Raw genomic sequence first — 13,557 nt, forward strand, 5'->3', positions numbered from 1 at the left:
TCACGAGTACCAGGAAATATACTCCCTGTGCAAAGGAAGTAGAGACAGTCACACGAGTACCAGGAAATACACTCCCCCATTCAAAGGAAGTAGAGACAGTCACATGAGTACCAGGAAATACACTCCCCCATTCAAAGGAAGTAGAGACAGTCACACGAGTACCAGGAAATACACTCCCCGTGCAAAGGAAGTAGAGACAGTCACACGAGTACCAGGAAATACACTCCCCGGTGCACAGGAAGTAGAGACAGTCACATGAGTACCAGGAAATACATTCCCCAATTCAAAGGAAGTAGAGACAGTCACACGAGTACCAGGAAATACTGATCTAAATTGATACATAAGTTGATCCATGTGTTTGTCCCTGCTGAGCAGAATCCCTGAGTGACATTAAAGGCAACTGTTAGACTTGATACAATAGTTACACTTATATTCCCCATAGATCCTACTGAGAGACGGATCAACTCATTGTATCAACTAAATGTAACAAATAATTATATCATTAACTAAATGTAACAACTAATTATATCATTAACTAAATGTATCAACTAATTCTATCAATTGTAAGTAAATGTAAGAAATAGTAACAGTTCAGATGCTCCTGATCACTGAGCTGTCAGACTGACACACCAGAGACATGAACATTCAACTTTACATTATTATATTGAAAGTAATTAGATACTGGAGATTACACCTTGATAATGTATCACTTTAGTGAAATAGAGGTCTGAAGAATTCAGTTAATTTTAATAGAGACAAAAAGATCCCTCCTCCTCCCCCAAAACTAAAATGTCCACAGTATTTGTCCACAATAACACTGCATAAGGTACCACCCTTACTTTAGTTCATTATTTACTTAATACTGCAATTTACCAGATTATGTATTAAAGTGCTAGTGCAATTAATTAATAACTAAGTAGGACACAGTTGATAGTACCTTAATACTATATACATTAAAGTGCTGGTATAATAGTTTTATCAGCAATTAATTACAGTGTAAACTCAATTGATGATTCTTAAAGTGCAGTGCTAATAAATACATAGAATTTTCATTTAATTAGTTTCTAGTTATTAGATATCAGTTATTAAAGTGCAGTGCTAATAAATAAATACATGGATTTTCATTAAATTAATTAGTTACTAGATATCAGTTATTAAAGTGCAGTGCTAATAAATAAATACATGGATTTTCATTAAATTAATTAGTTACTAGATATCAGTTATTAAAGTGCAGTGCTAATAAATAAATACATGGATTTTCATTAAATTAATTAGTTACTAGATATCAGTTATTAAAGCGCAGTGCTAATAAATAAATACATAGATTTTCATTAAATTAATTAGTTACTAGATATCAGTTATTAAAGCGCAGTGCTAATAAATAAATACATGGATTTTCATTAAATTAATTAGTTACTAGATATCAGTTATTAAAGTGCAGTGCTAATAAATAAATACATGGATTTTCATTAAATTAATTAGTTACTAGATATCAGTTATTAAAGTGCAGTGCTAATAAATAAATACATGGATTTTCATTAAATTAATTAGTTACTAGATATCAGTTATTAAAGTGCAGTGCTAATAAATAAATACATGGATTTTCATTAAATTAATTAGTTACTAGATATCAGTTATTAAAGTGCAGTGCTAATAAATAAATACATGGATTTTCATTAAATTAATTAGTTACTAGATATCAGTTATTAAAGCGCAGTGCTAATAAATAAATACATGGATTTTCATTAAATTAATTAGTTACTAGATATCAGTTATTAAAGTGCAGTGCTAATAAATAAATACATGGATTTACATTAAATTAATTAGTTACTAGATATCAGTTATTAAAGCGCAGTGCTAATAAATAAATACATGGATTTTCATTAAATTAATTAGTTACTAGATATCAGTTATTAAAGTGCAGTGCTAATAAATAAATACATGGATTTTCATTAAATTAATTAGTTACTAGATATCAGTTATTAAAGTGCAGTGCTAATAAATAAATACATGGATTTACATTAAATGAATACGTTTCTAGTTACTAGATATCAGTTATTAAATTGCAGCGCTAACAGATGAATCGTACTCATATATTGGTAATTCATTAATTGATAAAAAAACAATGTGACCAAATGAAATGTTGGAGGATAAATTCATTCAAATGGACTCGGTTCAAATTGAAATTAGTAGGAAATTGGAAAAAGGAGAAGGTGGATCTGTCCCAAAAACTTCAGACACCACAACGAGGGAGGGAGTGTAACCAACACTGAGCTCTCATCATTGACTCATGTAGACTTTCTAATGAACTATCTGAGCCTCAATAACCACAAATGATTGGTCCCTTGAGATTCCCAGTGTGGGAGCCAATAGAAGAGAGAAGGAGAGATTGAACCTTAGACCAGTCTGAAACTAGAGCCCACCCTGCCCGACCATTAGAAGATTAAAAAAACTGTTTTTCACAGCAATTCCACCAACGCGCGTTTCGCTAAATGGCTTTCTCAACATATCGATCCCGCGTTCCACATCACGACCAAAATCTCACGAGAAGTGTAGTTAAGTCACATGCTGTTCTATCACGTAACTTTACACTTCAATTTTGGGAAAACGGTAAAAAATAAAAGACAAAAAATGATTTTTTGAGAACAATCCAAAACCAACTGAACTGAAAAAGTGTTTGGAAGGTGAATATCCCCTTTAATACGAAGTGAAACATTTCCCCATTATAATAATAATATTCCACTATAATAATATTCCACTATAATAATAATAATCCACTATAATAATAATATTCCACTATAATAATAATAATCCACTATAATAATAATATTCCACTATAATAATAATAATAATATTCCAGTAGAAGTAACGACCTTGTATCAGTGACAGTGATTGGCTGTATCTCTAATCAGGTGACTCGTGTAATCCCGGCCTGTTTGCCTGTGAGACAATGGTCAGTTGTGGATCAAACACAATGAGAGGGGAAATGTAACCCTGGCACATAGACTGTTAGCTCTGCGGGGCACAATGGAAATACAGGGCAATTAGACGAGAGGGGATACCCCTGCACCATATTGTTATCTGGCTGCACCTCTGCTGATATTGGCGACAGTTTGGTACAATGTGTGTTTGTGTTTAGCCACTAAACAACTTAATGTGTCACAATCCAATCACAATAAAACACATCCCATTTGAGACAGTTCCCTGTTCTTCCTGCTCCTGGGCTGTTCTCTTTCCCATGGTTGGGCAGGAACTCCCCCTGGGTAAGGGGGGTTCCTGTCTGACCATGGGAAAGAGAACAGCCCAGGAGCAGGAAGTACAGAGAATCAGAGCTCTGTACCTGGGTAAGTACTGGGGGAGATTCACTTACCCAGGGGGAGGTTCCTGTCTGACCATGGGAAAGAGAACAGCCCAGGAGCAGGAAGTACAGAGAATCAGAGCTCTGTACCTGGGTAAGTACTGGGGGAGATTCACTTACCCAGGGGGAGGTTCCTGTCTGACCATGGGAAAGAGAACGGCCCAGGAGCAGGAAGTACAGAGAATCAGAGCTCTGTACCTGGGTAAGTACTGGGGGAGATTGGATTCACTTACCCAGGGGGAGGTTCTTGTCTGACCATGGGAAAGAGAACAGCCCAGGAGCAGGAAGTACAGAGAATCAGAGCTCTGTACCTGGGTAAGTACTGGGGGGAGATTCACTTACCCAGGGGGAGGTTCCTGTCTGACCATGGGAAAGAGAACAGCCCAGGAGCAGGAAGTACAGAGAATCAGAGCTCTGTACCTGGGTAAGTACTGGGGGAGATTCACTTACCCAGGGGGAGGTTCCTGTCTGACCATGGGAAAGAGAACAGCCCAGGAGCAGGAAGTACAGAGAATCAGAGTTCTGTACCTGGGTAAGTACTGGGGAGATTCACTTACCCAGGGGGAGGTTCCTGTCTGACCATGGGAAAGAGAACGGCCCAGGAGCAGGAAGTACAGAGAATCAGAGCTCTGTACCTGGGTAAGTACTGGGGAGATTGGATTCACTTACCCAGGGGGAGTTCTTGTCTGACCATGGGAAAGAGAACAGCCCAGGAGCAGGAAGTACAGAGAATCAGAGCTCTGTACCTGGGTAAGTACTGGGGGAGATTGGATTCACTTACCCAGGGGGAGGTTCTTGTCTGACCATGGGAAAGAGAACAGCCCAGGAGCAGGAAGTACAGAGAATCAGAGCTCTGTACCTGGGTAAGTACTGGGGGAGATTGGATTCACTTACCCAGGGGGAGGTTCTTGTCTGACCATGGGAAAGAGAACAGCCCAGGAGCAGGAAGTACAGAGAATCAGAGCTCTGTACCTGGGTAAGTACTGGGGGAGATTGGATTCACTTACCCAGGGGGAGGTTCCTGTCTGACCATGGGAAAGAGAACAGCCCAGGAGCAGGAAGTACAGAGAATCAGAGCTCTGTACCTGGGTAAGTACTGGGGAGATTGGATTCACTTACCCAGGGGGAGGTTCCTGTCTGACCATGGGAAAGAGAACAGCCCAGGAGCAGGAAGTACAGAGAATCAGAGCTCTGTACCTGGGTAAGTACTGGGGGAGATTCACTTACCCAGGGGGAGGTTCCTGTCTGACCATGGGAAAGAGAACGGCCCAGGAGCAGGAAGTACAGAGAATCAGAGCTCTGTACCTGGGTAAGTACTGGGGGAGATTGGATTCACTTACCCAGGGGGAGGTTCCTGTCTGACCATGGGAAAGAGAACAGCCCAGGAGCAGGAAGTACAGAGAATCAGAGCTCTGTAGGTGGGTAAGTACTGGGGGAGATTGGATTCACTTACCCAGGGGGAGGTTCCTGTCTGACCATGGGAAAGAGAACGGCCCAGGAGCAGGAAGTACAGAGAATCAGAGCTCTGTACCTGGGTAAGTACTGGGGGAGATTGGATTCACTTACCCAGGGGGAGGTTCCTGTCTGACCATGGGAAAGAGAACAGCCCAGGAGCAGGAAGTACAGAGAATCAGAGCTCTGTACCTGGGTAAGTACTGGGGGAGATTGGATTCACTTACCCAGGGGGAGGTTCCTGTCTGACCATGGGAAAGAGAACAGCCCAGGACCAGGAAGTACAGAGAATCAGAGCTCTGTGCCTGGGTAAGTACTGGGGGAGATTCACTTACCCAGGGGGAGGTTCCTGTCTGACCATGGGAAAGAGAACAGCCCAGGACCAGGAAGTACAGAGAATCAGAGCTCTGTGCCTGGGTAAGTACTGGGGAGATTCACTTACCCAGGGGGAGGTTCCTGTCTGACCATGGGAAAGAGAACAGCCCAGGAGCAGGAAGTACAGAGAATCAGAGCTCTGTACCTGGGTAAGTACTGGGGGAGATTCACTTACCCAGGGGGAGGTTCCTGTCTGACCATGGGAAAGAGAACGGCCCAGGAGCAGGAAGTACAGAGAATCAGAGCTCTGTACCTGGGTAAGTACTGGGGGAGATTGGATTCACTTACTCAGGGGGAGGTTCCTGTCTGACCATGGAAAGAGAACAGCCCAGGAGCAGGAAGTACAGAGAATCAGAGCTCTGTACCTGGGTAAGTACTGGGGAGATTCACTTACCCAGGGGGAGGTTCCTGTCTGACCATGGGAAAGAGAACAGCCCAGGAGCAGGAAGTACAGAGTATCAGAGCTCTGTACCTGGGTAAGTACTGGGGGAGATTGGATTCACTTACCCAGGGGGAGGTTCCTGTCTGACCATGGGAAAGAGAACAGCCCAGGAGCAGGAAGTACAGAGAATCAGAGCTCTGTACCTGGGTAAGTACTGGGGGAGATTGGATTCACTTACCCAGGGGGAGGTTCCTGTCTGACCATGGGAAAGAGAACAGCCCAGGAGCAGGAAGTACAGAGAATCAGAGCTCTGTACCTGGGTAAGTACTGGGGAGATTGGATTCACTTACCCAGGGGGAGGTTCCTGTCTGACCATGGGAAAGAGAACAGCCCAGGAGCAGGAAGTACAGAGAATCAGAGCTCTGTACCTGGGTAAGTACTGGGGGAGATTGGATTCACTTACCCAGGGGGAGGTTCCTGTCTGACCATGGGAAAGAGAACAGCCCAGGAGCAGGAAGTACAGAGAATCAGAGCTCTGTACCTGGGTAAGTACTGGGGAGATTGGATTCACTTACCCAGGGGGAGGTTCCTGTCTGACCATGGGAAAGAGAACAGCCCAGGACCAGGAAGTACAGAGAATCAGAGCTCTGTGCCTGGGTAAGTACTGGGGGAGATTCACTTACCCAGGGGGAGGTTCCTGTCTGACCATGGGAAAGAGAACAGCCCAGGACCAGGAAGTACAGAGAATCAGAGCTCTGTGCCTGGGTAAGTACTGGGGGAGATTGGATTCACTTACCCAGGGGAGGTTCCTGTCTGACCATGGGAAAGAGAACAGCCCAGGAGCAGGAAGTACAGAGAATCAGAGCTCTGTACCTGGGTAAGTACTGGGGGAGATTCACTTACCCAGGGGGAGGTTCCTGTCTGACCATGGGAAAGAGAACGGCCCAGGAGCAGGAAGTACAGAGAATCAGAGCTCTGTACCTGGGTAAGTACTGGGGGAGATTGGATTCACTTACCCAGGGGGAGGTTCCTGTCTGACCATGGGAAAGAGAACAGCCCAGGAGCAGGAAGTACAGAGTATCAGAGCTCTGTACCTGGGTAAGTACTGGGGGAGATTGGATTCACTTACCCAGGGGGAGGTTCCTGTCTGACCATGGGAAAGAGAACAGCCCAGGAGCAGGAAGTACAGAGAATCAGAGCTCTGTACCTGGGTAAGTACTGGGGGAGATTCACTTACCCAGGGGGAGGTTCCTGTCTGACCATGGGAAAGAGAACAGCCCAGGAGCAGGAAGTACAGAGTATCAGAGCTCTGTACCTGGGTAAGTACTGGGGGAGATTGGATTCACTTACCCAGGGGGAGGTTCCTGTCTGACCATGGGAAAGAGAACAGCCCAGGAGCAGGAAGTACAGAGAATCAGAGCTCAGTAGGTGGGTCAGTAGTTGGAGGGGAGGCTTTAGGATGACAAAGATACACGTTACACATATAAATAACATATTGGGGAGGCTGTACTTTCGGTTGCTAGGGGTCAATCAGCACAGTAACGAGCTGTGAGGAAGGAGTCCCTATGAGAGATAAGTAATTGCCTGTGACTGATAAGGAGCTGCTTTAAATGGAAAAGCTTTACTTCCCCTTTACACTCCCTGTGCAGCACAAAGAGCGAGATGCGAAGAAACTTCTCCCCTGTCCGAACAGACACATCGCGGCCGCGGGAAGTGAGGAGAGAGGAGAGTAATGAGAAGAGCGAGGAACCCGCGCATTACGGTCCCCGAAGAGACAGCGCAGGACAACTAATGGCGCAAAGACGGAAACATTCCTCACAGGGAAACTACTTCTCCCACAATTCCTTGCGCGACGCATGCGTAGTTCAAACTGTGGGCTCTACCATCTGAAAGCCTATAGGGTGGCTGTTATTAGCGTTCATCAGTCTTTGTCGGCTCACGCAGTCTGTTATTTGATGACAGTATAATAAGAATTAAGCGCACAGTGTGAGCCGCTAATTTATCAGCCGCTACTGACAGGCTGTAATCACTTACACACCCCCATGTTCCGATGGGCTGGCCCGGCGCTGCACTAACCCTACATTGAGTTTGGGCGATACCATTATGTGCGGATATGAAGCGGTCACTAGTTAGCGCGGCTCTGTTTGGTGGGTTACAAAAGTTTAAGGACATTGATCTGTGACTGGTTAGTACTGCGGACTGTGCGACGGTCTTTTTCCAACCCATTCCCCTCAAGTCTATAGAGTGGTAAGTGCCCGGCGAGTTTCCGGCGCGCGGTTTGTTCTTCCGGTTTTTGTGTTCGGATGAGAAGCCATAGCTGGAGCCGAGCCTGAGTGGAACGGGGAAGTCTGGGAACCGTCCCGAGGCACCGGGAGCTCCTGGGCTGAGACACAGGGAGGAGGATCATATACTGGGGCTGGACACCCGCACCTGACGGACTTCGGGTTCCGCACATACTGGGGGTGTCGGGCAGCTCATTCATATGGACTAGTGAGGGGCAAGAGCGATTATACAGGGTTAATGGGCAGATCATAAACACAGGGGTGTAGGGGCAGATATTGGAATATACAGGGGTGTAGGGGCAGATATTGGGCTATACAGGGGTGTAGGGGCAGATATTGGAATATACAGGGGTGTAGGGGCAGATATTGGGCTATACAGGGGTTTAGGGGCAGATATTGGGCTATACAGGGGTTTAGGGGCAGATATTGGGCTATACAGGGGTGTAGGGGCAGATATTGGGCATATACAGGGCAGCAGTTTTGGGCATTAGCTACAGGGGTGTAACTGGCAGTTAGGGGCTTAGAAGTGAGTGTGTTATTGGGCTCCCAGCTGAGGGGGTATCTGACAGTTAGTGGGGCAGCAAAGTGCAGGGCCGTGACGTAGAGGGGCTTTGGGTCATGACTGGTGTGTGAGCTCCGGCCCCCGAGCAGCTGAGTCTGATGGCTGCAGATCAGGACAAGTTGGATGGACTGACCGTTCCGGGCCGCAGAGCCAAGACTGGTGAGAGGGGCTTGTTGGTGGGGCATTTGCCGCTGTCACTAGGATCAGTAAGTCTCCCCCCGTGTGACTTGTACTGTGTAACTATTGATTTGCTTCAGTCTGTGCTTGAGAGCCCCCCCCATAGGATTAACAGTGACAGCGGGTGAGTGGGGGAGGGGTGACAGTGGGAGTGTGAGTGGAAAGCTGCAGGGTAACACTGGGTGGGCACAGTGCCCGGGGGTCAGATGTGTAACGTGTGGGCATGTAGTGTAGCAATGGCTGGTATCTGTGTCACACACAGAGCACATGTGATTACACCGCACAAAAGCCAGTGACATGGGGGCTCAGTGTGCCAGGCAGGGGGGTGTCTGTGTTACACGTTTATTCCTCACCAGTAACAAGTCTCTGCTCCTGTCCCAGGTATGCAAATGAAGAGCCCCGAGAAGAAACGGCGCAAGTCAAACACTCAGGTAAGAGCCGTGCAGTCTTGCAGTTGCACTATTCCTAATAGGTAACAGCCAGGCTGGTAGTTTCTGTGCAGGTGGGAGAGGGGAGGGATACACAGTCCCAGTACAGTAGGTACAGTAGGTATGTGGGTAGGTAGTTTGTGTACAGGTGGGAGAGGGGAGGGATATACAGTCCCAGTACAGTAGGTACAGTAGGTATGTGGGTAGGTAGTTTGTGTACAGGTGGGAGAGGGGAGGGATACACAGTCCCAGTACAGTAGGTACAGTAGGTATGTGGGTAGGTAGTTTGTGTACAGGTGGGAGAGGGGAGGGATATACAGTCCCAGTACAGTAGGTACAGTAGGTATGTGGGTAGGTAGTTTGTGTACAGGTGGGAGAGGGGAGGGATACACAGTCCCAGTACAGTAGGTACAGTAGGTATGTGGGTAGGTAGTTTGTGTACAGGTGGGAGAGGGGAGGGATACACAGTCCCAGTACAGTAGGTACAGTAGGTATGTGGGTAGGTAGTTTGTGTGCAGGTGGGAGAGGGCTGGTGAGATTAAAGGATGATAGGCCATTTCAGGGCACGTGATTGGCTCTCTCATGTCTGTGATGATTTGGCTCTAATCGCTTGTGTCCCTATATGCTCTAGGGCCCCGCATACTCCCATCTTTCTGAATTTGCACCACCACCCACCCCAATGGTCGACCACCTGGTGGCGTCCAACCCTTTTGAAGATGACTTTGGAGCTCCGAAAGTCAATGCTGGCCCCTCCCCCTTCATGAGCAACCCGGTGCCCTTTGGAAACTACCGCATGCCGGGTGCCATGCCCCATCAGATGACCCCCGGCTATCCTGGTGGCCCACAGCCCATGAGAAGGCAGGCACCCCCTTTTCCTCCTAATCAGATGGGCCCTGGATTTGGAATGTCCCAAAACCCAAACTACCACCAGCCTGGAAACATGAACTTCCCCAATGCCCCCTTTAATCAAGCCATGGGTCAGGGCTTCAGCCCCCCTGCTGGGCAAATGATGCAAGGACCAGTAGGAGGGTTTGGCCCAATGATGTCACCAAACATGGGTCAGCCCCCTAGAGGAGAGATGGGCCCTGGTCCTGTATTGAATTCTCCTGGTGGCCCTCCATTTACTCAAAGGTTTGGCCCATCAGGGCACCCATTTGGACAGCCCCCAGTGCCACGAGCCAGCCTACCACCAAACAACAGTCCGTTTGCAGGGGCCGACCAAAGCTTCCCCCCAGGGGTTGAAGAACACGGCAAGAACACCAACCCTCCCAGCAACACGTTTAATCAAGACCAGCATGTTGGGTCGCCTTCTGCTGTCAATGGGAACCAACCAAACTTCACTCCCAACAACTCCACGCGTGGCAACAGCAGCACCCCCGAAGTCAACAACATCCCTCCCCCGAGCAAACCCACCGGCAACTCTGGGCACCAGCCGCCCCCCGGACTTATTTACCCCTGTGGGGCCTGCGAGCGGGAAGTCAATGATGACCAAGACGCCATCTTGTGTGAGGCATCGTGCCAGAAATGGTTCCACAGAGAGTGCACAGGGATGACTGAGAGTGCCTACAGCTTGCTCACCAGAGAGGTCTCGGCCGTGTGGGCTTGTGACTACTGCCTGAAAACCAAGGAAATCCAGTCCGTCTACATCCGGGGGGCCATGGGCCAGCTGGTGGCAGCCAACGATGGTTGAATGTGGCAAAGAGTTGGGTGTCATGGTTACTCACAGCTTTAAGAAGCCGTCTTTTTGGGGTGGAGAGGCTTTCCCAGTATGAGGGATCCCTGGCGGAAAATCTTCTACAAACACATTCGTCTGATCTGACTCCGCCTCTGTTTTGGATTTTGGGGTGTAAGGCAACCTCTTGGCCTCCCCTTCACTCATAGAGCTGGATGATCATGGGAAGCATTCGGAATCATGGGATAGTTGTGAACGTTCACACTCCGTTTATTTTGTACAGAACAGAAACAAGCCCCTCCCCCCTCTATGTATATTTTTGATAATGTGTTCAAGTCTTGTCTGCATTTCTGACCCTCCATTGTGGCCTCACTAATTGGGAGTATAATGATCCTTGTGCTGGCGCATTTCACTCTATTGTGACGTTTACTTGCTTCCCAATGGGAGATGGAAGGATTGAGTCTGGAGTTACTGATTGGTGCAGTTTTATAATGGATTCATTTCTAGCTGTGTTGTGGGGGGCACTGACTCCTCTCTTGGGCCCCAATCAGTCTGCAAGTAACTGAACCGCCAAAATGTGTCCCTCTTATTGCACTTATTGATCTCTTGGCAGGAGAAGGTGCGGTGCACATGGGATAATTGTGGTTTCATAGGGGGGAACAAACTATTAACTAAAAAGTTATTTATTTCCTTGTCTCTACGGAAACAATGTCATTAATGATTGATTTAATTAATGAGTGTTCCCTTGTGTCTCCGCCCCCTGCCTGTAAGGAAAGGTAAAGGCTTGGGTAGGGAAGGGAAAATGCCTCTCCTCATGGGTGGAGACAGGGGCAGCCCATTACTCCTCCCTTGAGGAGCAAACTAAGCAGAGAATTGGGTATTTGTAGCTGGGCACCCCCTAGTGGCAGGAAGAGTTCATAGCTGCTCAGTGCTGTCAATACATAGGGTTCCCTGTATTGGGGAGAGGCACTTTGTGTGGAATGCTGCACTGGGGGGTGTGGGAGACCGTTGCAAGCAATAATCTCAGTGTTTATTTCCCCTGGAACGTTTGCATTCTACCTCATTATAACCCAATGCAAACCATGGCTGAATCCTAAGAGACCCCACATTGACTGTACTTACCTGAACCTATATCCCCCGTACCCCAAATTTATTTTTCTCCTGCCATTTCCTGTTTGATCCTGTCTTCAAGCGACCGCTCTTACCTGTCCAATAAATGTACAAACGGGCTCTGCAGCCAACGGGTCCAGTAGCTCTGACTTCCCTTCCCCTCGGCTTTCTGGGAGCTGCCCTTAATAATAATAATAATAATAATAATAATGGAATCTCAGCTCAGGGCGGTTACTGGTGAAACTGCCATACTGCACTCTCTGAAGGCACTGACACTGGGGCTAAACCAGACACAAATGGACGTATTATGACCCAGCGGGTGCAATCATTCCTTTATTAATCTGCATTTTCACTGCTAGGACTGTAAGTGTATTGTGAGCCCCAAGCAGCCATATTGTCCCCTACAGTGAGAATTGTGATGCGTTTCCTTTCATCTCCTTATAAAGATTTCTGAGAGAATCCCGCCTCCTCTGTATTTGTGTGTCATCTTTTCTCTTCCCCGGCCCCAACTCAGGGTGCTCATGTCTTTCATAGCCTTCTCTTCTATATCAGCTGGGTGCAAGGGGGGCAGTAATGAAATAGAGAAAGTACAGAGAAGAGCGACTAAGCTGATAAAGGGAATGGAAGGGATCAGTTATGGGGAAAGACAAGTTGTGATTGGTTACACTGGAGAAGAGATTGTAATTGGTTAAACTGGAGGGGGATATGATCACTATATATAAATATATAAGGGGATATGATCACTATGTATAAATATATAAGGGGGATATGATCGCTATATATAAATATATAAGGGGCATATGATCACTATATATAAATATATAAGGGGATATGATCACTATATATAAATATATAAGGGGATATGATCACTATGTATAAATATATAAGGGGGATATGATCACTATATATAAATATATAAGGGGATATGATCACTATATATAAATATATAAGGGGATATGATCACTATATATAAATATATAAGGGGATATGATCACTATATATAAATATATAAGGGGATATGATCACTATATATAAATATGTAAGGGGGATATGATCACTATATATAAATATGTAAGGGGGATATGATCACTATATATAAATATATAAGGGGATATGATCACTATATATAAATATATAAGGGGATATGATCACTATGTATAAATATATAAGGGGGATATGATCACTGTATATGAGGGGGAGTATACAATATATTCACCAGTAGCTCCTCCCAGCATACAAGAGGGACCCAATGAGATTAGCGGAAAGTAGGTTCTATGTTAAAATGCTGAGAAGATTTCCTCCAAGGGAGGAAATACAGGGCTGCTAATAATGTTACTTGTTTTACTGCTTGTTTTTTTTTGTTTTTTTTTTAAATAAAGCTCATGCCAATCCCATATATTCAGTATATAAAAGGAACAGATAAGGATGAAAGGGGGGGGGGTGTTGGTTCTGTTACCAATATGAAAGTGCAGCTCACAAAGATACAGGTGGATGTGCAGAATGACAAAAAAGTTAATTTCTATTGAACCAAGGAAACTAAAATACAAGCCCAGCAGTCCGTTCCAGGAAAACATTGGGTTGTGTTGCCCGTTGGGGTGATGTTTATTGGGGTGGGGTGTCTGTTGGGTTGTGTTGTCCATTGGGATGGGGTGTCCGTTGTGGTGGGGTGTCCATTATGTTGTCCGTTGGGGTGGGGTATCCGCTGGGTTGTTTTGCCTGTTGAATTGGGGTGTCCGTTTGGTTGTGTTGTCCTTTGGGA

At 46.1% G+C, this 13,557-nt stretch overlaps 1 protein-coding gene across 1 annotated transcript; it reads left to right on the forward strand.

Moving 5' to 3' along the window:
• Positions 1–8,228: 8,228 nt before the first annotated feature.
• On the forward strand, positions 8,229–12,257 carry pygo2.S (pygopus family PHD finger 2 S homeolog; the record flags this gene model as incomplete). Its single annotated transcript, NM_001086487.1, is given in 3 exon segments — positions 8,229–8,570; positions 8,970–9,019; positions 9,648–12,257. Coding segments are annotated over 3 exon segments (1,170 nt in total). The 3' UTR covers positions 10,707–12,257.
• Positions 12,258–13,557: the final 1,300 nt, after the last annotated feature.

This window comes from Xenopus laevis, chromosome 8S, assembly GCF_017654675.1.
Source record: "Xenopus laevis strain J_2021 chromosome 8S, Xenopus_laevis_v10.1, whole genome shotgun sequence".
NCBI classification, from domain to species: domain Eukaryota; kingdom Metazoa; phylum Chordata; class Amphibia; order Anura; family Pipidae; genus Xenopus; species Xenopus laevis.